This window comes from Malaclemys terrapin, chromosome 6 (genome assembly GCF_027887155.1).
Source record: "Malaclemys terrapin pileata isolate rMalTer1 chromosome 6, rMalTer1.hap1, whole genome shotgun sequence".
Taxonomy (NCBI): domain Eukaryota; kingdom Metazoa; phylum Chordata; order Testudines; family Emydidae; genus Malaclemys; species Malaclemys terrapin.
In genome coordinates this window covers 132,869,860-132,891,497 of record NC_071510.1, presented here as the reverse complement: position 1 = coordinate 132,891,497, position 21,638 = coordinate 132,869,860, and the positions used below count along the sequence as shown (strand labels likewise).

At 59.3% G+C, this 21,638-nt stretch overlaps 1 protein-coding gene across 1 annotated transcript in view; it reads left to right on the top strand.

Annotated features, from left to right (window-relative positions):
- LOC128838918 (B-cell differentiation antigen CD72-like) overlaps positions 1–21,638 on the top strand; it is a 42,460-nt gene that overhangs the window by 1,720 nt on the left and 19,102 nt on the right. Inside the window, exons 3-5 of the mRNA XM_054031415.1 lie at positions 7,895–7,984; positions 9,298–9,738; positions 11,399–11,547. Of these exons, the coding sequence (XP_053887390.1) occupies positions 7,895–7,984; positions 9,298–9,738; positions 11,399–11,547 (680 nt within the window). The remainder of the gene's footprint in view (positions 1–7,894; positions 7,985–9,297; positions 9,739–11,398; positions 11,548–21,638) is intronic.

Genomic DNA, 21,638 nt, shown 5'->3' with positions numbered 1-21,638 from the left:
TATTGGGGAGCTGAAAATAGAGTATAAGGGGAATTTCTGACCACAGGGACAAGCAACCACCAGAGTGTCATGGCAATGAACTGATGTAAGCAGAGTCAGAACGGGCTCTCCCCTGACATCTGGTGGTGAGCTGTGGAAAAGGACTTCAGGGGCTGTTCTCATTTGCATGGGCCCACCCACCCTACCTAGCATGATGGGACTGCATCCCCAAATGGTCACTTTGGCTGCTGTGGGATCCTCAGTCTCTGTGTTATTGGGGCAGGAGTAATAAAGCGTTGTTATGCTGGTTATGTGAATTCAGGACAGTAGAACTGTGCTTGGCATTTTATGACGGAGGGACTCGCCCTCAACTTAGTAGCACTTGGTAGGCAAGGCACATGGGCACAGCCTAGGAAAGGGGGAGTAAATCTTTCTGCATAGCAGTATGGAGGTGTTCATGGTATATTGAAAAAAGAAGAACAGGAGTACTTGTGGCATCTTAGAGACTAACAAATTTATTAGAGCATGAGCTTTCGTGGACTAATAAATCTGTTAGTCTCTAAGGTGCCACAAGTACTCCTGTTCTTCTTTTTACGGATACAGACTAACACGGCTGTTACTCTGAAACATGGTATATTGAGTGTGTTCCTAAAGTCAAGTAATAGAGCCAATTTAAACGCTAATAAGAGTGTTGTTATATACTGCAAAAGCAATATCACAGGTGCCTGAGTTTAAGCATTAGACCTACTCTGGGCTGGTGGTTCTGATACAAAAAAATCTGTTTAAGTGCACTAGGGGTGAAGCTCCCCTACTAACAGCTGAGAGCTGTGTTAAGTATGGGGGGGGGGGGCCTGAAGACATATTGGTGCATGACTGGCAGAGAGGCCTGGGGGCTGGTGAGAGGGATGGCTCGTGGAGAGGTGCAGCTGGCGGAAGAGGACTGGAGCAGAACCCCACAGAGCAGTGTGGGTATGGTACCTCCATGCCTTCCACTCAGGCTGGGAGGTGAACTCTGCAGATGAACTTCTGAACTCTGGGGCTGCACTGACCAAGGACAGAAGCTGGGGGGAGGAGAGGGGGTGACTGTTGGGTTGCTGGACTTAAGACCCTGAGGGGAAGAGGACACTGCCCAACTTACTTGGGGGTGGGTCTTTTGCTCATGGCTGGTGTTATGAATCCTGTTTGTGGTGTTTCCCTAAAATAATGCCGCATTGTTTCCCTCCTTTATTAAAATGATTCTGCTACACTCAGACTCCGTGCTTGCGAGAGGGGAAGTGTTGCCTCTTAGAGGCACCTGGGGGTGGGGTGTGATTGTCCAAGGTCACTGGGTGGGGGCTCGAGCCGGTTTTGCATTGCGTTATTGAAATGGAACCCCTAGATACTGAACCCGGCCCTTGTTGCTGCCAACTCAGACGGGCAGAAGGGTAACACATCTAACAGGGACATGAGCTACATCTGCAGACACCTAAACACAAGCGGCCATGGTAGCGAATTGCCGTATACAATAAGGGCTGTGTCCTGTGTCCCCGCTGGCTGCAGAGCCCCTGTGTAACAGCCCTGGGGCGTGGAGCCCTACAGAGCTGCTGCGGCCAACGCTCGCTGGAGCCTCCTTTGGTGGGGGCCCGGCTGGAACTGCCTCCCCCTGCCGCTCGGAGGGGCCCTGCCGCTCGCCCGGCTCTGAGTGGAGCTGCGAGCGTCCAGCGTAGCCGGCCAGGGACCAGGCCCCAGGCCCCAGGCCCCAGGCCCAGTGCCTGCAGCAGGCTGGCCTGGCCACAGAGAGGAAATCCAGCGGCTGGTGGGGCGTGCGTGGGGAGAGCCCGCACGAGGAGCATGGAGCCATTCACAGGGGCTCAGACCCCCACGCAGGCCCCTCCAACACGGCCCCCATCAGGCTCCGAGCGAGGGAGAACAGACCTCTTGGGCAGGGATGGGCGCTAGAGCGAACTGGCCAGTGTGTCCCCAGGAGGCTGGGCCAGGCCCCAGGTGGGGGGTGTGACGAACTGGGACTGTTCTTACTGTGGTCTGTGAATGCTGACAGGGGAGCGTGGCTAGGATAGTCTGCATTGGGGGATGGGAGACTGACCAACGGAGAATACCTGAGCGTGTAACATGAGAACCCAGGAAGGGGTTGGAGGCCAGGTGACACCTTGGCCCGGGAAACTGAACAAAGGCTGTGGGAGGGGTCGCTGAAGGGAGAGTCTTGGAAGCTGGGTGGTGAGATGGCTGGGAGGCAGAGATTGCTCTGACCTCCCAAGGGGGGGCTGGGATGCCCTGGGACCCCCAGATGGACCTAACTGAGGGGGGCCCTGTTGTCTGTGCCTGCAAGACCTGTCTTGGACTGTATTCCTGTCATCCAAATAAACCTTCTGCTTTACTGGCTGGCTGAGAGTCATGGTGAATCGCAGGAAGCCGGGGGTGCAGGGCCCTGAGTCCCCTAATACTCCGTGACAACTGGTGGCAGCGGCGGGATCTACTGCAGCCCGTGGACGGCGCTTCCTGCAGTAAGTGACTGGGAAGCAGTAAAACGAAGGGGGATTGACGGGGACCAGGCGTGCTGAAGAGTGAGAGAGAGACGGTTATTACCCCTGGGAGTGTGTGACCAGCGAGAAGGACTTTTGCGGTAACAGGGTCCCCCGGGGGGATCGCAGCAAGTGGTCCCAGGGGCGGAGGAGTCTGCAGCTCGACCCTGGCAGAGAGGTGGTGACCTCGAGAAGGGCTGGCACACTAGGGGTCTCCCTGGGAACTGTGGGGAGCTGTGAGCACACAGGCCGGTGAGTGGCCAGCAGGAAGATGTATGCCAAGCGGCTTAAGAGCGACCTGGTGGAGCTGTGCAAGCAGAGGGGGCTGCGCATTGGGAGGCTCACTAAAGAACAGCTCATTGCCCGGCTGGAGGCGGAAGATCGCGCGAATGAACTGATCCCTGTGTCTCAGGGAAGCGGCCTGGCAAATGCAGCGCAGGCACCAGTGTCTGTCCCAGCTGGGAGTGGTCAGCCGGCTGCTGAGGGCTTCCCGAGACCCCTCCTTCCTATGCCTAGGGGAAGGGTGGGGAGGAGCCCAGCAAATACCGAAGGCGCCATGGCCCCCCCGGCCAGCAGGGGATCCTCCCGGCGAAGCTCGCCGGCCAGCAAAGGATCCTCCCGGCGACGTTCGGCATCCGTGGAGCGGAATTGGCTGGAATGGGAGAAAGAGCTAAAACTGAGAGAGCTGGAGGATCGTGAACAACAGAGACAGCGTCAGCATGAACGGGAGGAGAAAGAGAGACAGAGACAGCATGAAGAGAGACAGAGACAGCATGAAGAGAGACAGCGTCAGCATGAACTGGAACTGGCGAGATTGAAGGGCAGCGAACCCCCGGCTGCGGTGAGTGAGGGGGGACCCAGGACTGCACGGAGCTTTGATAAGTGCATCCTGGCCCCACGTAAGGAGGGGGAGGACATGGATGACTTCCTGGAGGCCTTTGAGACGGCCTGCGAGCTGCACCGGGTTGATCCCGCGGACAGACTCCGGGTCCTTACCCCCTTACTGGACCCCAAAGCCGTGGCATTGTACCGCCAACTGGAAGAGGCAGAGAAAGGGGACTACGAACTATTCAAAAAGGCCCTGCTACGTGAGTTTGGGCTGACTCCTGAGATGTACCGGGAAAGGTTCCGGAGTCAGGATAAAACCCCTGAGATCTCATATCTGCAACTAGCCGTCCGCATGGAAAGATACGCCAGCAAGTGGGCTGATGGGGCCCAGACGAAGGAGGACCTGGTCAAACTGCTGGTACTGGAGCAACTGTATGAGCGGTGCCCATCCAACCTGAGGCTGTGGTTGGTGGACAGAAAGCCAGAGAACCCGCGACATGCAGGCCGGCTGGCCGATGAGTTTGTAAAGAGCCGGTCAGGAGATAAAAGGGAGGAGTCCCAAAGGAACAGTCCCACCACAGCGCAGAGAGAGAGTCACCATGGGACCTCCCCGTGGGAAAATACAGAAAAACCCCATCAGAGGGGAACATCCGGCGTCAGGACCATCCGACCCACTCAAGGGGACCCATGGGACATGGGCTGCTACCACTGTGGCCAAAAAGGCCACATACGGGCCCAGTGCCCCAGGCTCAGGGACAGACTGAGCAGACCGAACCCACAGAGGGTTGACTGGGTAGAGACCCAGCCCGGCGAAAGGCAGCATTCCCAGGGAAGGGGGGCTGGCAGAGTACCACCTGCTAAGGAGGGAGGAGAGCTCCAGGCCAGCTCCTCTAGGGGGCTGGATGCTCCAGACTCAGGGTTTTTGGTTTATACGGTAGGCGCGGGGCTGTCCCTCCGGAGAGAGTACCTTGTTCCCCTGGAGGTGGATGGGAGGAAGGTCAGTGGATACTGGGATACGGGCGCAGAGGTGACGCTGGCCCGGCCCGAGGTGGTGGCCCCAGATCAGGTGGTGCCCAACACCTACCTGACCCTGACGGGGGTGGGCGGATGTGACAATGCGGTTCTGGCGGAACCCAACTGAGAGTGCCAACTCAGGACAAATTGCTAAAACAGGGCAGTTACAGCCCAAGGCCGGGGTTTTTCCACCTCTAAGGCAAACCAAACCAGCCAGACTAAGACTTCGGTCTCACCCCACTGGCTAACCGCAAGTCTCACAAGCAATCTCCTTAGACGCTCCAGTTTCCCAGTATTACCACCAGTGCCACACGTTATGGGGACAAATGGTTATAAAAACCAATACCCCAGTAAAAGAAAAAGGTTCTCCTGATCCCAAAGGACCAAGCCCCAGACCCAGGTCAATATACAAATCAGACCTTACCCACAAATCACGCTACTGCCAATCCTTTAGAATCTAAAATCTAAAGGTTTATTCATAAAAGGAAAAAGATAGAGATGAGAGTTAGAATTGGTTAAATGGAATCAATTACATACAGTAATGGCAAAGTTCTTGGTTCAGGCTTGCAGCAGCGATGGAATAAACTGCAGGTTCAAATCAAGTCTCTGGAATACATCCCACGCTGGGATGGGTCCTCAGTCCTTTGTTCAGAGCTTCAGCTTGTAGCAAAGTCCCTCCAGAGGTAAGAAGCAGGATTGAAGACCAGATGGAGATGAGGCATCAGCCTTATATAGTCTTTTCCAGGTGTAAGAACACCTTTGTTCTTACTGTGGAAAATTACAGCAAGATGGAGTCTGGAGTCACATGGGCCAGTCCCTGCATACTTTGCTGAGGTACAAGGCGTATCTGCCTTCTCTCAATGGGTCCATTGTATAGCTGATGGTCCTTAATGGGCCATCAAGCAGGCTAGGCAGAGCTAATCTCAGCTTGTCTGGGATGTCACCCAGAAGCATAGCATAAGTTTGCCATACAGACAGTATAGAGCCAATATTCATAACTTCAACTACAAAACTGATACATACATATAGACAGCATAATCATAACCAGTAAACCATAACCTTGTCCTAGACACCCCATTTGACCCCCTTTATACAAGATTTGGGTGCCACTACCGGACCTTGGTTGCAACGATGATCTATATGGTCCCAGTTTATGTCAATAACGTCACAGCGGAACACCAGTCAAAGTGCCCGTGGCAAGGGTACACCTGAAGTGGGGGGCCAAGGAGGGCCCCAAGGATGTGGGGGTACACCCGTATTTGCCCACTGAGGTATTGATGGGGGGGGGGACCTGGAGAACTGGCCAAGCAACCCCCAAAGGGCACTGGTTGTGACCCGCAGTCAGAGCCGGCGAGGGGCACTGCGCCCTGGCCTTGGGGGGGGTGTGCCTTGCCTGAGGCGCAGGACCCTAACCTGGTGGGGAGGGAACGCCCAGGGACACGGCTCAGGGAGGCTGCAGCTTCAGACCCAGCGGGCGAGAAAGAGCAGGTGGCCATCCCTGTCCCAGCTGCCGAGTTCCAGGCTGAGTTGCAGAGAGATCCCTCCTTGCGGAAGATAAGGGACCTGGCCGACCTCAATGCGGTACAGACCATGGGACGAGGTGGCCGGAAAAGGTTCCTGTGGGAGAAGGGGTTCCTGTACCGAGAATGGGCTCCCCCAGGGAAAATGGAGTCAAGGGGGATCAGGAGGCAGCTGGTAGTACCCCAGAAGTATCGCCGCCAGCTGCTGTGCCGGGCCCATGACATTCCCCTCTCAGGGCACCAGGGAACCTGGCATACCCAGCAGAGGCTGCTACGGAGCTTTTACTGGCCTGGGGTCTTTGTTACTGTCCGATAGTACTGCGGATCCTGTGACCCCTGTCAGAGGGGGAGGAAGGCCTGGGACAAGGGGAAAACAGCTTTAGGACCCTTGCCCAGCATAAAGGATCCTTTCCGGAGGGTGGCCAAGGTTAAAAGGGCGGCTCTGAACCAAGAGAGCCCAAAGCACAGACCTCCAGACTGGAGCGCTGGGAGAAGACCACGGCCCAGTTGGAACCCCAGAGGTATGGGGGTGGGAAAAGGGCACAGGCCGCATAAACCTTCCCACATGCGAACTGCGAGGGCAATCAAGCACCCCCGACCTAAGGGGGGGAGTGAAGCTGGAGGGGCCTGGTGTAATTCTCACCAAGGAATGGGAGGGATGCGGGGGCATCCCTGGGAACGGGGGTAGGTTCGAACTTCCCCGGGTCACTGGCTAAAGTGACCCTGCTCAGTTCGGTCTCGAAGGGGGGAGATGTGACGAACTGGGACTGTTCTTACTGTTGTCTGTGAATGCTGACAGGGGAGCGTGGCTAGGATAGTCTGCATTGGGGGATGGGAGACTGACCAATGGAGAATATCTGAGCGTGTAACATGAGAACCCAGGAAGGGGTTGGAGGCCAGGTGACACCTTGGCCCGGGAAACTGAACAAAGGCTGTGGGAGGGGTCGCTGAAGGGAGAGTCTTGGAAGCTGGGTGGTGAGTTGGCTGGGAGGCAGAGATTGCTCTGACCTCCCAAGGGGGGGCTGGGATGCCCTGGGACCCCCAGATGGACCTAACTGAGGGGGGCCCTGTTGTCTGTGCCTGCAAGACCTGTCTTGGACTGTATTCCTGTCATCCAAATAAACCTTCTTCTTTACTGGCTGGCTGAGAGTCATGGTGAATTGCAGGAAGCCGGGGGTGCAGGGCCCTGAGTCCCCTAATACTCCGTGACAGGGGGCGATACGTCACTTGGCCCCAGAGACAGGCTTGGGGGGCTGCTGGGGCTTTGCTGTCTGCGGGGTCCACGCCCGGCTGGCTCAGGGATCAGGTCGGAATGACCCAGCGCCTGGGATTAGCCCAGACCTGCCCACGGGGCGTCCCCTGCACTGGGCCAGGCCCCAGGTGGGGGGCGATACGTCACCTGGCCCCGGGGATGGGCTTGGGGGGCTGCTGGGACTCTGCTGTCATGGAATCATAGACTATCAGGGTTGGAAGGGACCTCAGGAGGTATCTAGTCCAACACCCTGCTCAAAGCAGGACCAATTCCCAACTAAATCATCCCAGCCAGGGCTTTATCAAGCCTGACCTTAAAAACCCCTAAGGAAGGAGACCCCACCCCCTCCCTAGGTAACCCATTCCAGTGCTTCACCCCCCTCCTAGTGAAACAGTTTTTCCTAATATCCAACCTAGACCTCCCCCACTGCAACTTGAGACCATTGCTCCTTGTTCTGTCATCTGGTACCACTGAGAACAGCCGAGCTCCATCCTCTTTGGAACCCCCTTTCAGGTAGTTGAAGGCTGCTATCAAATCCCCCCTCGTTCTTACCAGGCTGCCAGCCACGCACTGTGGGGAACTGGAGCCAGTAGCCTAAGCCCTGGTCATGTCCCTGCAGGCCCCATGCACTGGGAGCTCTCCCGTGGCTCCCACTGCCCTCCTGGGGGGCTGAGCCTCATTGCCTGGGAAGCCTGAGGGGGGAGCTGGGCCGTGGGGTTGGGTTCCCAGGCATCTTGCCCTCTCGGGCTCCCCTCGTTAACACAGCTGGTTCTCTCCCGCAGAGCCCAGGTGGAGCACGTGGTACCTGCCCCTCGGCCTGCTGGGGGCCTGCCTCTTCCTCCTGGCCACCACCATTGGCCTGGGGGTTCGCTGTGAGTAGGGGACCCGGGCTGTGGGCACCAGCCAATGGGGGGATGTGGGGAGGAAACACCCGGCCAGGGGAGAGGGAAGGGGCTGCATGTGGGGAGTGATGATGTGGGGGTCCGGGGACCCCAGGGAGAGTGAGGGGGGCTCAGGGCGCAGTGGGGGGGTGAACCCGAGCAAAGGAGAGTTCAGGCTGCAGCTCAGGAAACCTCCCCAGCAGCAACATGGAACAGCTGGGGAGCCACGGGGGGCCCCGTCCTGGGCAGGCGGGGGGGGGGGGCCCTGTTAACAGGGAGATGTGGGGGGCCCTGTCCCGGGGCAGGCAGGGGCCCTGTCCCCAGGGAGACGTGGGGGGCCCTGTCCCGGGGCAGGCGGGGGGGCCCTGTTACCAGGGAGATGTGGGGGGCCCTGTCCCGGGGCATGCGGGGGCCCTGTTACCAGAGAGATGTGCGCGGCCTGTCCCGGGCAGGCGGGGGGGGGCCTGTTACCAGGGAGATGTGGGGGCCCTGTCCCGGGGCAGGCAGGGGCCCAGTTACCAGGGAGCCATAGGGGGGGCCGTGTCCCGGGGCAGGCGGGGGCCCTGTTACCAGGGAGATGTGGGGGACCCTGTCCCAGGGCAGGCAGGGGCCCTGTTACCAGGGAGATGTGGGGGGCCGTGTCCTGGGGCAGGCGGGGGGGTCCTGTTACCAGGGAGATGTGGGGGGCCCTGTCCCGGGGCAGTCGGGGGGGGGGGGCTGTCACTAGGGAGCCATGGGGGGCCCTGTCAGGGAATCCTCTCTGGGGAGGGGCCCATGGGGGGAGGGGTGGGGCCCTGTTACTTGGGCCCCCTACCACTGCCCACTAGGCACCCGCCCACCGGCACAGAGGTTGCTGGGGCCAGGCAGCGCACTGGGGGTGGGGGGTCCCGGCTCTGCTGGCCAAAGGGCTGTACGGCACGGCCGGCTCCCTGGCAGGGCCAGGAAAGGCTGCTGGGGCTGGCCCTGGCCTGGCTGCCTGCAGGGCGCTGTGCCCGGCCCCTCGCGGTGGGTTTGGAGGCTGCCCGCTGGCTGTAGCACCCACTCGCCTCCCAGCTGTTTGAACAGCCCCGGCCCAGCGTTCCTGAGTCTCCGTCCCGCTGCTGGAGGCTCTGGCGTTACGGGGCTTTTCTCCACGGTCGGGAGGGTCCCCGTCCCCCTGGGGCCCTGCTGGGGTGGATGAGTGAGCCCAGTTCTCGAGTGGCCCTCCCGGCCCCGCCTCCCCTGCTGGCACCTGCCCGTTGGCCTGTGCCGGAGCTCGTGCGTCCCTGCGTCCGGCCCAGGCTCACGCTGTCTGTCCCCTGCAGACTGGCAGGTTTCCCAGCATCTGCAGCAGGCGTCCCGAGCGCACGAGGCAGAGAGCAGCCGCCTCTCCCAGCAAGTCAGCACCAAGGGGGCCACCCTGGAGCAGACGGCGAGGGAGCTGGAGCAGGCCAGGCAGGAGCTGGAGCAGGTGAGGCAGGAGCTGGAGCAGGCCAGGGGGGAGCTGGAGCAGACCAGGCGGGATTTGGAGCAGGCAAGGCGGGACATGGAGCAGACCAGGCAGGAGCTTGAGCAGGCGAGGCGGGAGCTGGAGAAGATGGGGCTGGAGGAGAAGAACACACAGGAGCAGCTGCGACAGCAGGAGGCCACGTTACAGGGAACGAAGGAGGAGCTGGCGAGAGTACAGAAGGAGAAGACAGAAATGAAAGAGAAGCTGAACAAAATGGAGAGCGCCCTGTCCAGCATCTGCCCCTGCAAGCAGACAGGTACTGCCTTCCCGGGGTGAGGGTCACTGGGGTGCCCCACCCCCTGGCAGGGACAGCCGAGCCCTGGTGGGGAGGAGGGGGAGCACCCAGCGCCAGGGCCATACTGCAGCAAGCGGCTCTGGTCATTCAGGAGGGGCATCTCTTACCCCAGGCCGCGCTGGCCCCCAGGTCTGCATGGTGCAGGGGAGTGTGTGTGTGTTGGGAGGTTGGGGGGCACTGCTGGAGACGAGACAGGAAACCCCGGGTGGTGGGCACTGGCCGGTTCCCTGGAATAAGAATTGGGATGTGAACTCGCTGTCCTGGCCCAGTTCCAACCGGCTCCCCTAAATCCCTCTGCTGTTTCAGCTGTTAAACACTCTGCATCCCACCCCAGAGGTGGCTGCATTTCAGGGGTGCGTGAAGCAAGGCCTACATGTGGCTGGTCTAACGGTTTATGTGTAGAACCAAGCTAGGGCCTTGGAGAAAAGGTGCTGGCTAAATACGAACTATGAACATGATCATTAGTCAGCCGAGATCCCACGATCCAGTCTGGCTAAGAGCTAACAGAGTGCTGCTCCTCCACCATTGAGCTCCGCTTGCACCCCCCCCGCTCTCCCTGCCCCCTGCCCCGATCTGCTGGTGCTCCTCAGACCCGACCTGCAGCCCCACAATGCAGGTCCAGGCCTCTCCCCCACATGTTCAGAATCGGGCGACGCGTGTAAAGAGCCCATGGGGCCCAGCACACAACGGGCCCCTTGGCCTTTGGGATTTTTCGCAGCAGACGCTCACACGCAGGGCAGGTTGAGTCACAGTTTGTGCCCGTGACGCTCTCGGTGCTTCGCCCACTCCAGGCAAATGAACTATCCCAGGCCTTAAAAACTGAGATCAGCTTCCCCGAGGGTGGCACTGCCGCTGCCAGTCGTGTCCCGGCTCCCTGGCAGGCGAGCTGGGTGATTCTCCAGCCGGGGCCCTGCCCCCTCGCCAAGGGCAGAATCCCAGCCCCGAGGACGACGCGCCATCGCAGACAGCCTGGGGCCTCCCAACCGGGCAGAGACGGGCACAGGGAGGAGGTGGTGCCAGGTGACAAGGGCAGCGAGTCGCTGTCTGCTCACACTGAACAAGGAGCTCTGTCAGAATGAGGGAAACGGCTCAGTCTGTCTGCGCATCACTGCCCAGCCTGTGCCTGCTGCCTGCCCAGCCCTCCGGCCAGAGCTGTAACGGAGCAGTGCCCACGTCCTCCCGGTGGCTGAACCCCTGGGGCTGGCAGAGCGAAAGGCCAGGGAGATGGGGCTCGTTTACCCCACATGTGAAATGCTTCCCACAGAGCCACAGCGGAGTCGGCTGGAGCTGATGGTCGTGGTACTGGAGGGTTCACACCTTTGGAAGGGCGAATCAGGGGCTGTAGGACATATCGGGAAGGCTGGGGGCTCCCGTGAACCCCATGGACAGTTACACTTGTATCTGAGCCCTGGACTGAGCTCCCAGCCTGCCCCAAACCCTCGAGAGCCCCCGCCCCCCCCCCCCCACAGCTCGGAGCAGCTCCTCGGGCAGCTGTGGGTCTGGGGGAGTGGGAGCCCCTGGGGAGGGACCAGGCATTCTTTATACAGCCCACGGCATGAGCCCGTTAGCTGCACTCAGGGCCAGGACAGTGTCTGAGCTTCTCACCCCCTCTTCCCTCCAGACTGCTGCCCGGCAGACTGGGTGTTGTACAGAGGAAAGTGCTTGTTCATCTCGAAGTGGAAGAAGACTTGGGAAGAAAGCAAAGAAGACTGTGAATGGAAATCTGCTCGGCTTCTTATTGCCAAATCCTGGGACTCGGAGACAACGCCGGTACGGTACATGCACGGCCGGTGTGACCGCAGCCGGAACACTGCGGAAAGGGGGGGTTGTCACGAAGTATTGGGGGACTCAGGGCCCTGCACCCCCGGCTTCCTGCGATTCACCATGACTCTCAGCCAGCCAGTAAAGCAGAAGGTTTATTTGGATGACAGGAATACAGTCCAAGACAGGTCTTGCAGGCACAGACAACAGGGCCCCCCTCAGTTAGGTCCAGCTTGGGGTCCCAGGGCATGCCAGCCCACCCCCCTTTGGGGGGTCAGAGCCATCTCTGCCTCCCAGCCATCTCTCCAGCCTCCCTCCAGCACTCTGCTTTCAGCGACCCCTCCCACAGCCTTTGTTCAGTTTCCCGGGCCCCGGAGTCACCTGACCTCCAACCCCCTCCTGGGTTCTCATGTTACAAGCTCAGGTATGTTCCCTCGGGCCGACTCCCATCCTCCGATGCAGACCATCCTAGTCACACTCCCCTGTCAGCATTCCCACACCCCAGCAAGAACAGTCCCAGTTCGTCACATCTCTCCCCCTTCGAGACCGAACTGAGCGGGATCACTTTAGCCAGTGACCTGGGGAAGTTCGAACCTACCCCCGTTCCCATGGATGCCCCCGCATCCCTCCAGTTCCTTGGTGGGAATTACACCAGGCCCCTTCAGTTTCACGCCCCCCCCTTAGGTCGGGGTGCTTGATGGCACTCGCAGTTCGCATGTGGGAAGGTTTATGCGGCCTGTGCCCTTTTCCCACCCCCATACCTCTGGGGTTCCAACTGGGCTGTGGTCTTCTCCCAGCGCTCCAGTCTGGAGGTCTGTGCTTTGGGCTCTCTTGGTTTAGAGCCGCCCTTTTAACCTTGGCCACCCTCTGGAAAGGATCCTTTATGCTGGGCAAGGGTCCTAAAGCTGTTTTCCCCTTGTCCCAGGCCTTCCTCCCCCTCTGACAGGGGTCACAGGATCCGCAGTACTGTCGGACAGTAACAAAGACCCCAGGCCAGTAAAAGCTCCGTAGCAGCCTCTGCTGGGTACGCCAGGTTCCCTGGTGCCCTGAGAGAGGAGTGTCATGGGCCCGGCACAGCAGCTGGCGGCGATACTTCTGGGGTAGTTGTCCCGGAGTATTGGGGGACTCAGGGCCCTGCACCCCCGGCTCCCTGCGATTCACCATGACTCTCAGCCAGCCAGTAAAGCAGAAGGTTTATTTGGATGACAGGAATACAGTCCAAGACAGGTCTTGCAGGCACAGACAACAGGGCCCCCCTCAGTTAGGTCCAGCTTGGGGTCCCAGGGCATGCCAGCCCACCCCCCTTGGGGGGTCAGAGCCATCTCTGCCTCCCAGCCATCTCTCCAGCCTGCTTCCAGCACTCTGCTTTCAGCGACCCCTCCCACAGCCTTTGTTCAGTTTCCCGGGCCCCGGAGTCACCTGACCTCCAACCCCCTCCTGGGTTCTCATGTTACAAGCTCAGGTATGTTCCCTCGGGCAGACTCCCATCCTCCGATGCAGACCATCCTAGTCACACTCCCCTGTCAGCATTCCCACACCCCAGCAAGAACAGTCCCAGTTCGTCACATCTCTCCCGCCTTCGAGACCGAACTGAGCGGGGTCACTTTAGCCAGTGACCTGGGGAAGTTCGAACCTACCCCCGTTCCCATGGATGCCCCCGCATCCCTCCAGTTCCTTGGTGGGAATTACACCAGGCCCCTTCAGTTTCACGCCCCCCCTTAGGTCGGGGTGCTTGATGGCACTCGCAGTTCGCATGTGGGAAGGTTTATGCGGCCTGTGCCCTTTTCCCACCCCCATACCTCTGGGGTTCCAACTGGGCTGTGGTCTTCTCCCAGCGCTCCAGTCTGGAGGTCTGTGCTTTGGGCTCTCTTGGTTTAGAGCCGCCCTTTTAACCTTGGCCACCCTCTGGAAAGGATCCTTTATGCTGGGCAAGGGTCCTAAAGCTGTTTTCCCCTTGTCCCAGGCCTTCCTCCCCCTCTGACAGGGGTCACAGGATCCGCAGTACTGTCGGACAGTAACAAAGACCCCAGGCCAGTAAAAGCTCCGTAGCAGCCTCTGCTGGGTACGCCAGGTTCCCTGGTGCCCTGAGAGGGGAATGTCATGGGCCCGGCACAGCAGCTGGCGGCGATACTTCTGGGGTACCACCAGCTGCCTCCTGATCCCCCCTGACTCCATTTTCCCTGGGGGAGCCCATTCTCGGTACAGGAACCCCTTCTCCCACAGGAACCTTTTCCGGCCACCTCGTCCCATGGTCTGTACCGCATTGAGGTCGGCCAGGTCCCTTATCTTCCGCAAGGAGGGATCTCTCTGCAACTCGGCCTGGAACTCAGCAGCTGGGACAGGGATGGCCACCTGCTCTTTCTCGCCCGCTGGGTCTGAAGCTGCAGCCTCCCTGAGCCGTGTCCCTGGGCGTTCCCTCCCCACCAAGTTAGGGTCCTGCGCCTCAGGCAAGGCACCCCCCCCAAGGCCAGGGCGCAGTGCCCCTCGCCGGCTCTGACTGCGGGTCACAACCAGTGCCCTTTGGGGGCTGCTTGGCCAGTTCTCCAGGTCCCCCCCCATCAATACCTCAGTGGGCAAATACGGGTGTACCCCCACATCCTTGGGGCCCTCCTTGGCCCCCCACTTCAGGTGTACCCTTGCCACGGGCACTTTGACTGGTGTTCCCGTCAGGGTCAGGTAGGAGTTGGGCACCACCTGATCTGGGGCCACCACCTCGGGCCGGGCCAGCGTCACCTCTGCGCCCATATCCCAGTATCCATTGACCTTCCTCCCATCCACCTCCAGGGGAACAAGGTACTCTCTCCGGAGGGACAGCCCCGCGCCCACCGTATAAACCAAAAACCCTGAGTCTGGGGCATCCAGCCCCCTAGAGGAGCTGGCCGGGGGCCCTTCTCTCTCTTGAGCAGTTGATAAGCTGCCAGCCCCTCTTGCGTGAGAAGCCTGCCCCTCGTCCGTCTGGGCCTCTACCAAGTTAACCCTATGCGGGTTCGGTCTGCTCAGTCTGTCCTTGAGCTTGGGGCACTGGGCCCGAACGTGGCCTCTTCGGCCGCAGTAATAGCAGCTCATGTCCTGTGGGTCCCCTCGAGCCGGTCGGTTGTCCCTGACGCTGGGCATTCCCCGTGGGAGGGGATTCCCCATATTCCCCCTTTGGGAGGTCCCAGGGTGACTCTCTCTCTGCATCGCGGCGGGCCTGTTCCTTTGGGGCTCCTCCCTGCCACCCCCTGACCGGCTCTTTACAAACTCATCGGCCAGCTGCCCGGCGTCTCGCGGGTTCTCTGGCTTTCTGTCCACCAACCACAGCCTCAGGTCGGATGGGCACCGCTCATACAGTTGCTCCAGTACCAGCAGTTTAATCAGGTCCTCCTTCGTCTGGGCCCCACCAGCCCACTTGCTGGCGTATCTTTCCATGCGGACGGCTAGTTGCAGATATGAGATCTCAGGGGTTTTATCTTGACTCCGGAACCTTTCCCGGTACATCTCAGGAGTCAGCCCAAACTCACGTAGCAGGGCCTTTTTGAATAGTTCGTAGTCCCCTTTCTCTGCCTCTCCCAGTTGGCGGTACAATGCCACGGCTTTGGGGTCCAGTAAGGGGGTAAGGACCCGGAGTCTGTCCGCGGGATCAACCCGGTGCAGCTCGCAGGCCGTCTCAAAGGCCTCCAGGAAGTCATCCATGTCCTCCCCCTCCTTGTATGGGGCCATAATGCACTTATCAAAGCTCCGTGCAGTCCTGGGTCCCCCCTCACTCACCGCAGCCGGGGGTTCGCTGCCCTTCAATCTCGCCAGTTCCAGGTCATGCTGACGCTGTCTCTCATTCTCCTGTCTCTGTCTCTCTTCATGCTGTCTCTGTCTCTCATTCTCCTCCCGTTCATGCTGATGCTGTCTCTCTTTCTCCTCCCGTTCATGCTGACGCTGTCTCTCTTCATGCTGTCTCTGTCGTTCACGATCCTCCAGCTCTCTCAGTTTTAGCTCTTTCTCCCATTCCAGCCAATTCCGCTCCACGGATGCCGAACGTCGCCGGGAGGATCCTCTGCTGGCCGGCGAGCTTCGCCGGGGGGATCCCCTGCTGGCCGGGGGGGTCACGGCGCCTTCGGTATTTGCTGGGCTCCTCCCCACCCTTCCCCTAGGCATAGGAAGGAGGGGTCTCGGGAAGCCCTCAGCAGCCGGCTGACCACTCCCAGCTGGGACAGACACTGGGGCCTGCGCTGCATTTGCCAGGCCGCTTCCCTGAGACACAGGGATCAGTTCATTCGCGCGATCTTCCGCCTCCAGCTGGGCAATGAGCTGTTCTTTGGTGAGCCTCCCAATGCGCAGCCGCCTCTGCTTGCACAGCTCCACCAGGTCGCTCTTAAGCCACTTGGCATACATCTTCCTGCTGGCCACTCACCGGCCTGTGTGCTCACAGCTCCCCACAGTTCCCAGGGAGACCCCTAGTGTGCCAGCCCTTCTCGAGGTCACCACCTCTCTGCCAGGGTCGAGGTGCAGACTCCTCCGCCCCTGGGACCACTCGCTGCGATCCCCTCGGGGGACCCTGTTACTGCAAAAGTCCTTCTCGCTGGTCACACACTCCCAGGGGTAATAACCGTCTCTCTCCCACTCTTCAGCAGGCCTGGTCCCCGTCAATCCCCCTTCGTTTTACTGCTCCCCAGTCACTTACTGCAGGAAGCGCCGTCCACGGGGTGCAGTAGATCCCGCCGCTGCCACCAGTTGTCACGGAGTATTGGGGGACTCAGGGCCCTGCACCCCCGGCTTCCTGCGATTCACCATGACTCTCAGCCAGCCAGTAAAGCAGAAGGTTTATTTGGATGACAGGAATACAGTCCAAGACAGGTCTTGCAGGCACAGACAACAGGGCCCCCCTCAGTTAGGTCCAGCTTGGGGTCCCAGGGCATGCCAGCCCACCCCCCTTTGGGGGGTCAGAGCCATCTCTGCCTCCCAGCCATCTCTCCAGCCTCCTTCCAGCCTGCTTCCAGCACTCTGCTTTCAGCGACCCCCCCCCCCACAGACTTTGTTCAGTTTCCCGGGCCCCGGAGTCACCTGACCTCCAACCCCCTCCTGGGTTCTCATGTTACAAGCTCAGGTATGTTCCCTTGGGCCGACTCCCATCCTCCGATGCAGACCATCCTAGTCACACTCCCCTGTCAGCATTCCCACACCCCAGCAAGAACAGTCCCAGTTCGTCACAGGGGTGTCTCCAGGCTGCGGGGGGTGGAGGGGGCTTGGCAAATAGGCGGGGGCTCAGAGCAGAGCAACGGCATTGATCCAGGGGCTGGAGGAGCGTTACCAGCTCACCTTCTCCACTGTCCGTGATTGTTCCGTTTGGTCTGACAGATTTGAAGAACCCCCTTCCTGCAGCCTCTAACATTCCTCGCCCGCTGCACCGCGTTCCTTGCCTTGGCTTTCCTGATTTTATCCCTACATGCTCGCACTATTCCCCTGTGTACTCCCTTGGCGGGGTGAAAGTGAGTCCAGTGACTTACCGGTACGCTGGGGCCAGCTCTGGCCTCTGGAAGGGGCGGAGCCTAGGGCAGAAGGGGCGTGGCTGAGGGAGTCAGAGCCAACCCCAGCCCACCCTGTAAGGTAAGTGCCCCCCCCACTGGGGTAGCAGCTGCAGCCCGGGCTCCGGGGGTTATTTACAGGGCCCAGGGCTCCCCTGCTTCTACCGACCCGGCCCTGTAAATAGCTGCGGGAGCCCTGGGGAAGCAGCGGTGGGGCTCCAGAGGCTATTTAAAGGGCCCAGGGCAGTAGAGGTAGCGGGAGCCCCGGCCCTTTAAATAACTCGCGGAGCCCCGCAGCCCTACCCCAGGGCTCCAGCAGTGGGGCTCTGGTGGCAATTTAAAGGGCCTGGGGCTCCAGCCCCTGCTGGGAGCCCCAGGCCCTTTAAATTGCCCCTTCGGGAAGCCGGGCTGCCCAGGTACGGTGCACCAGCTCTTGTCAGTACGCCGTACCGGGGCGTACCGGCTTACTTTCACCTCTGTCCCTTGGTGCCATGCCCTGCCCTCCAGTCCCTGTATTTGTCCCTATGGGGTTTTAGAGAGCTAAAAAGCTCCTTGTGCAGCCACATTGGCCTCCTGCGGCTCCTCTTATCTCTCCTTTGCGTGGGAATAACCTCTTGTCACGGAGTCCCCGGGCGATGCTCTGGAACTGCTCCCCACAAAGCCAGTCAGGACTTTGGGGAGTCTCCTCTCTGTGAGCAGGCTGTCTTCTGGGCAAGAAGCTCACACGGCTTCACCTCCTGGGTCTCTCCTTGGAGCATTCAGCATATGCTCCTCCGTGCGCTTCCCACAGCGAGTCCCCCCAGGCGGGGTCCTGGGGAAGCCAGAGGGTTCTGCACGCACCGCCACTTCACAGTCAGACGTGACTCTCAGCCAGCCAGTAACACAGAGGTTTATTAGATGACAGGAACATGGTCTAAAACAGAGCTTGTCAGTCCAGCAAACGGGACCCCTCGGTCGGGTCCATTCTGGGGTCCTGTGAGCGAGACACCCCCGTCTGCCCTCACTCCTCGTCCCCAGCCAGCTCCAAACTAAAACCCCCTCCAGCCCCTCCTCCTCTGGGCTTTGTCTCTTTCCCGGGCCAGGAGGTCACCTGATCCCTTTGTTTTCCAACACCTTTAGCATCCCCTTCAGGGGGGAAGGGCCCGGCCATTAGTTGTCAGGAGACAGAGTGCCGGCCATTTATGCACACTGGCCCTTTGCTCTGGAACAATCTCACCCCCTAGAGACTTAAGAAATGCATAGGGGAAACTGAGGCACCCACACAGTATTCAGAGGAAATATTAAGAACAGTCTTAGGCTACATCTACACTACAGGGGGGGGTCGATTTAAGATACGCAAATTCAGCTACGTGAATAGCGTAGCTGAATTCGACGTATCGCAGCCGACTTACCCCGCTGTAGGGACGGCGGCAAAATCGACCTCTGCGGCTTCCCGTCGACGGCGCTTACTCCCACCTCCGCTGGTGGAGTAAGAGCGTCGATTCGGGGATCGATTGTCGAGTCCCGACGGGACGCGATAAATCGATCCCTGAGAGGTCGATTTCTACCCGCCGATTCAGGCGGGTAGTGTAGACCCAGCCCCACTTTGTCACACCCCCTAGTTGTTTGCTCAACTCTTCCTGAATCAGAAAGCTGTCCCCTACACCTGCTAAGAACATGTTATGTTTTGCTGTAATAATCTGAACAGATACTAGAGAAGTTAAAATCCCCCATTCATACTAGCTCATGTGTGTAAGCTAATCCTGTTACCTGCTTGTAGAATGACTCGTCCATTTCCCCCTCCTGATGTGGTGTCTCTAACAGACGACCCCATCCATAACATCGCTGCTGTTCTTTTCCCTTGTTATCCTCACCCCGGGACTCAGTAGCTCTGCCGCGCACTTCACCTCACAGCAAGTGTGCACGTTCCTGACGTACAGCAAACACCTCCTCCTCTGTCCCCATCCCTGTTCTTCCGGAACAAGCTGTAGCCCGCAACGCTGGTACTGCAGTCATGGGAGTTGGCCCACTAAGTTGCTGTAATGCCAATTAAGTCATAATTTTCTTCATATACCATGACTTCTAGTCAGGGCTGGATTAACTCTCCTGTGGGCCCAGGGCTATTAGATTTTGTGTGCCCCTGTATACAAGTCTCTTTCCTGGGAGTGAGTTTGGTGCAGGAGGGGGCTGGGGCAGGGGATTGGGGTGCAGGAGGAGGTGCGGGGTCTGGGAGGAAGTTTGGGGCACGAGGGGGTGTGGGGTCTTGGAGGGAGTTTGGGTGCAGGAGGCGGTGCGGGGTCTGGGAGGAAGTTTGGGGGCAGGAGGGGGTTGGGGCAGGGACTTGGGGTGCAGGAGAGGGTGCGGGGGCTGGGAGGGAGTTTGCATCAGGAAGGGTATTCTGATCTGGGGCAGGGGGTTGGGGTGGAGGAGAGGGTGCGGGGGCTGGGAGGGAGTTTGGGATCAGGAAGGGTATTCTGATCTGGGGCAGGGGGTTGGGGTGCAGGAGAGGGTGCGGGGGCTGGGAGGGAGTTTGCATCAGGAGGGGGATTCTGATCTGGGGCAGGGGGTTGGGGTGGAGGAGGGGGTGTGAGGTGCAGGCTCCGGCCAGCAGGCGCTTACCAAAGGTGGCTCCCGTCCAGCGGCGCAGCAGGGCTCAGGCAGGCTGCCTGCATGTGGTGGCCCCACGGCGCTCCCGGAAGTGGCCAGCTGCTAGCACGTCTCTGAGGCCCCTGTGGGGAGGGGACAGCGTGTCTCCGTGCACTGCCCGCGCCCACAAGCACTGCCCCTGTAGCTCCCATTGGTCAGTTCCTGGCCACTGGGAGCTGCGGGGTCGGTGCTGGGGGCAGAGCACGGAGCCGCCTCCCCCACCCCTGCTGGGGACTGCAGAGACGTGCTAGCAGCCAGCCACTTCCGGGAGCGGTGTGGGGCTATGGCAGGCAGCCTGAGCCCCGCTGCACCGTGGGACTTTTAGCAGCCCGGAGTCGGAGATCCCGGCCTGTGATTTATTTTTGCAGCCCCCCCCCTTGAGCAGGGCCCTGGGCTGCAGCCCCTCAAGCCCCTGCCTTAATCCAGCCCTGCCTCTAGGTCCTCCTGCTTGTCCCCAGACTCGGGCAGGCTGCCCTACTGCTTTTCTTCTTGCCTTGTAATGCAGTTGTGATTTCTAGTCCCTTCCCCCGGCTTCATTACTAGGCCTAGATGGACGCTGGCTGGAGTTTTGTCACCATTCCCCATGAGTCCGAGGTCAAAGCTCTCCTTTACGAGTGTAACCCTTCTGCCCATCTGAGTTGGCAGCAACAAGGGCCAAGTTCTGTATCTAGGGGTTCCGTTTCAATAACGCAATGTAAAACCGGCTCGAGCCCCCACCCAGTGACCTGGGACAATTACATACCACCCCTGGGCGCCTCTAAGAGGCAATACTTCCCCTCTCGCAAGCACGGAGTCTGAGTGTAACAGAAAATGTTTAATAACATGAGGTAAATGACATCAGCATTAAATTGGAAAAACACCACAAACAGGATTCATAACACAAACCATGAGCAAAAAACCCACCCCAGCAAATTGGGCTGTGTCCTTTCCCTTTGGTTCTTGAATCCAGCAACCCCAAAATCACCCAGATTCCCAAAGTCCAACACCCCCAAAGTCTCTTGGGTCCAGCAACCACCAAAAGTCCCACAAGTCCAACAACCCCCAAAGTCTCTGTGCCTGGTCAGTGCAGCCCCAGAGTAAAAGGGGGGGGCATGCAGGGTGTTAAGGGGCACCTTACGTGATCTGAGGCTGGCCGTCTCTCCCTCCGTGGGGTTCCGCTGCAGCCTTCACCACGAGCCAGCCCACTTCCTGCCGTCCCACGAACCACTCCACTCTACGAGCCACTCCAGCCATCCCCACAAACAGCTCCACTCGCCACTCCTTGGGCCACTCCCACCGGCCCTGCAAGGCTGCGCACCCCTTGCTGCGCCTCCATTCATCCCCACAAATTGCTCCACCAGCTGCTTAGCAATATAGCTTCAGGTTCCCCCACTAGTTAACACAGCACTTTATAACTTTAACTCCTGTGTGATTTCAGCCCAGTGTGGTGCACCATTAGCCCAAAATGAATTCAGCTCAGCAGCCTGTAACTAGACTCCTCATGGAATCAAAGTTAGTTCTGACATGCCACAGTGGAAAGAAGAGGTGGGGCAGTTGGTGTTTTAAGCCCTCAGACAGGACTCATACCACCAAGTACAAAGTCCTCTCCCCATCCTCTCATCCTTCACTGGGTTTTGTAACCCATGCCCCTTGTCAAGCAAGTGCTACTTAGGTAATGGTGAAGGACTCACTCTGTCCTTCTGTCATACAACAGTTCCACTGGCCTTGAGTCACAGAATCAGGGTAACAAAACTTTATTCTTCCTGCCCCAATAACAGAGAAACTGGGGATCCCACACCAGCCAAAGTAACCACTTTGAGTTGCTGTGGTTTCATGCCAGGCGAGTGGGTGTGCCTATGCAAACCAGATCAGCCCCTGGAGTTCTTTTCCACACTCGCCATAATTCACCACCAGATGTCAGGGTAGAGCTCACCCTGACTCTGCTTACACGAGTACGATGCCCAGTGGTGGATGCAAAGTCAAAGGGTGCTGCCTTACTTC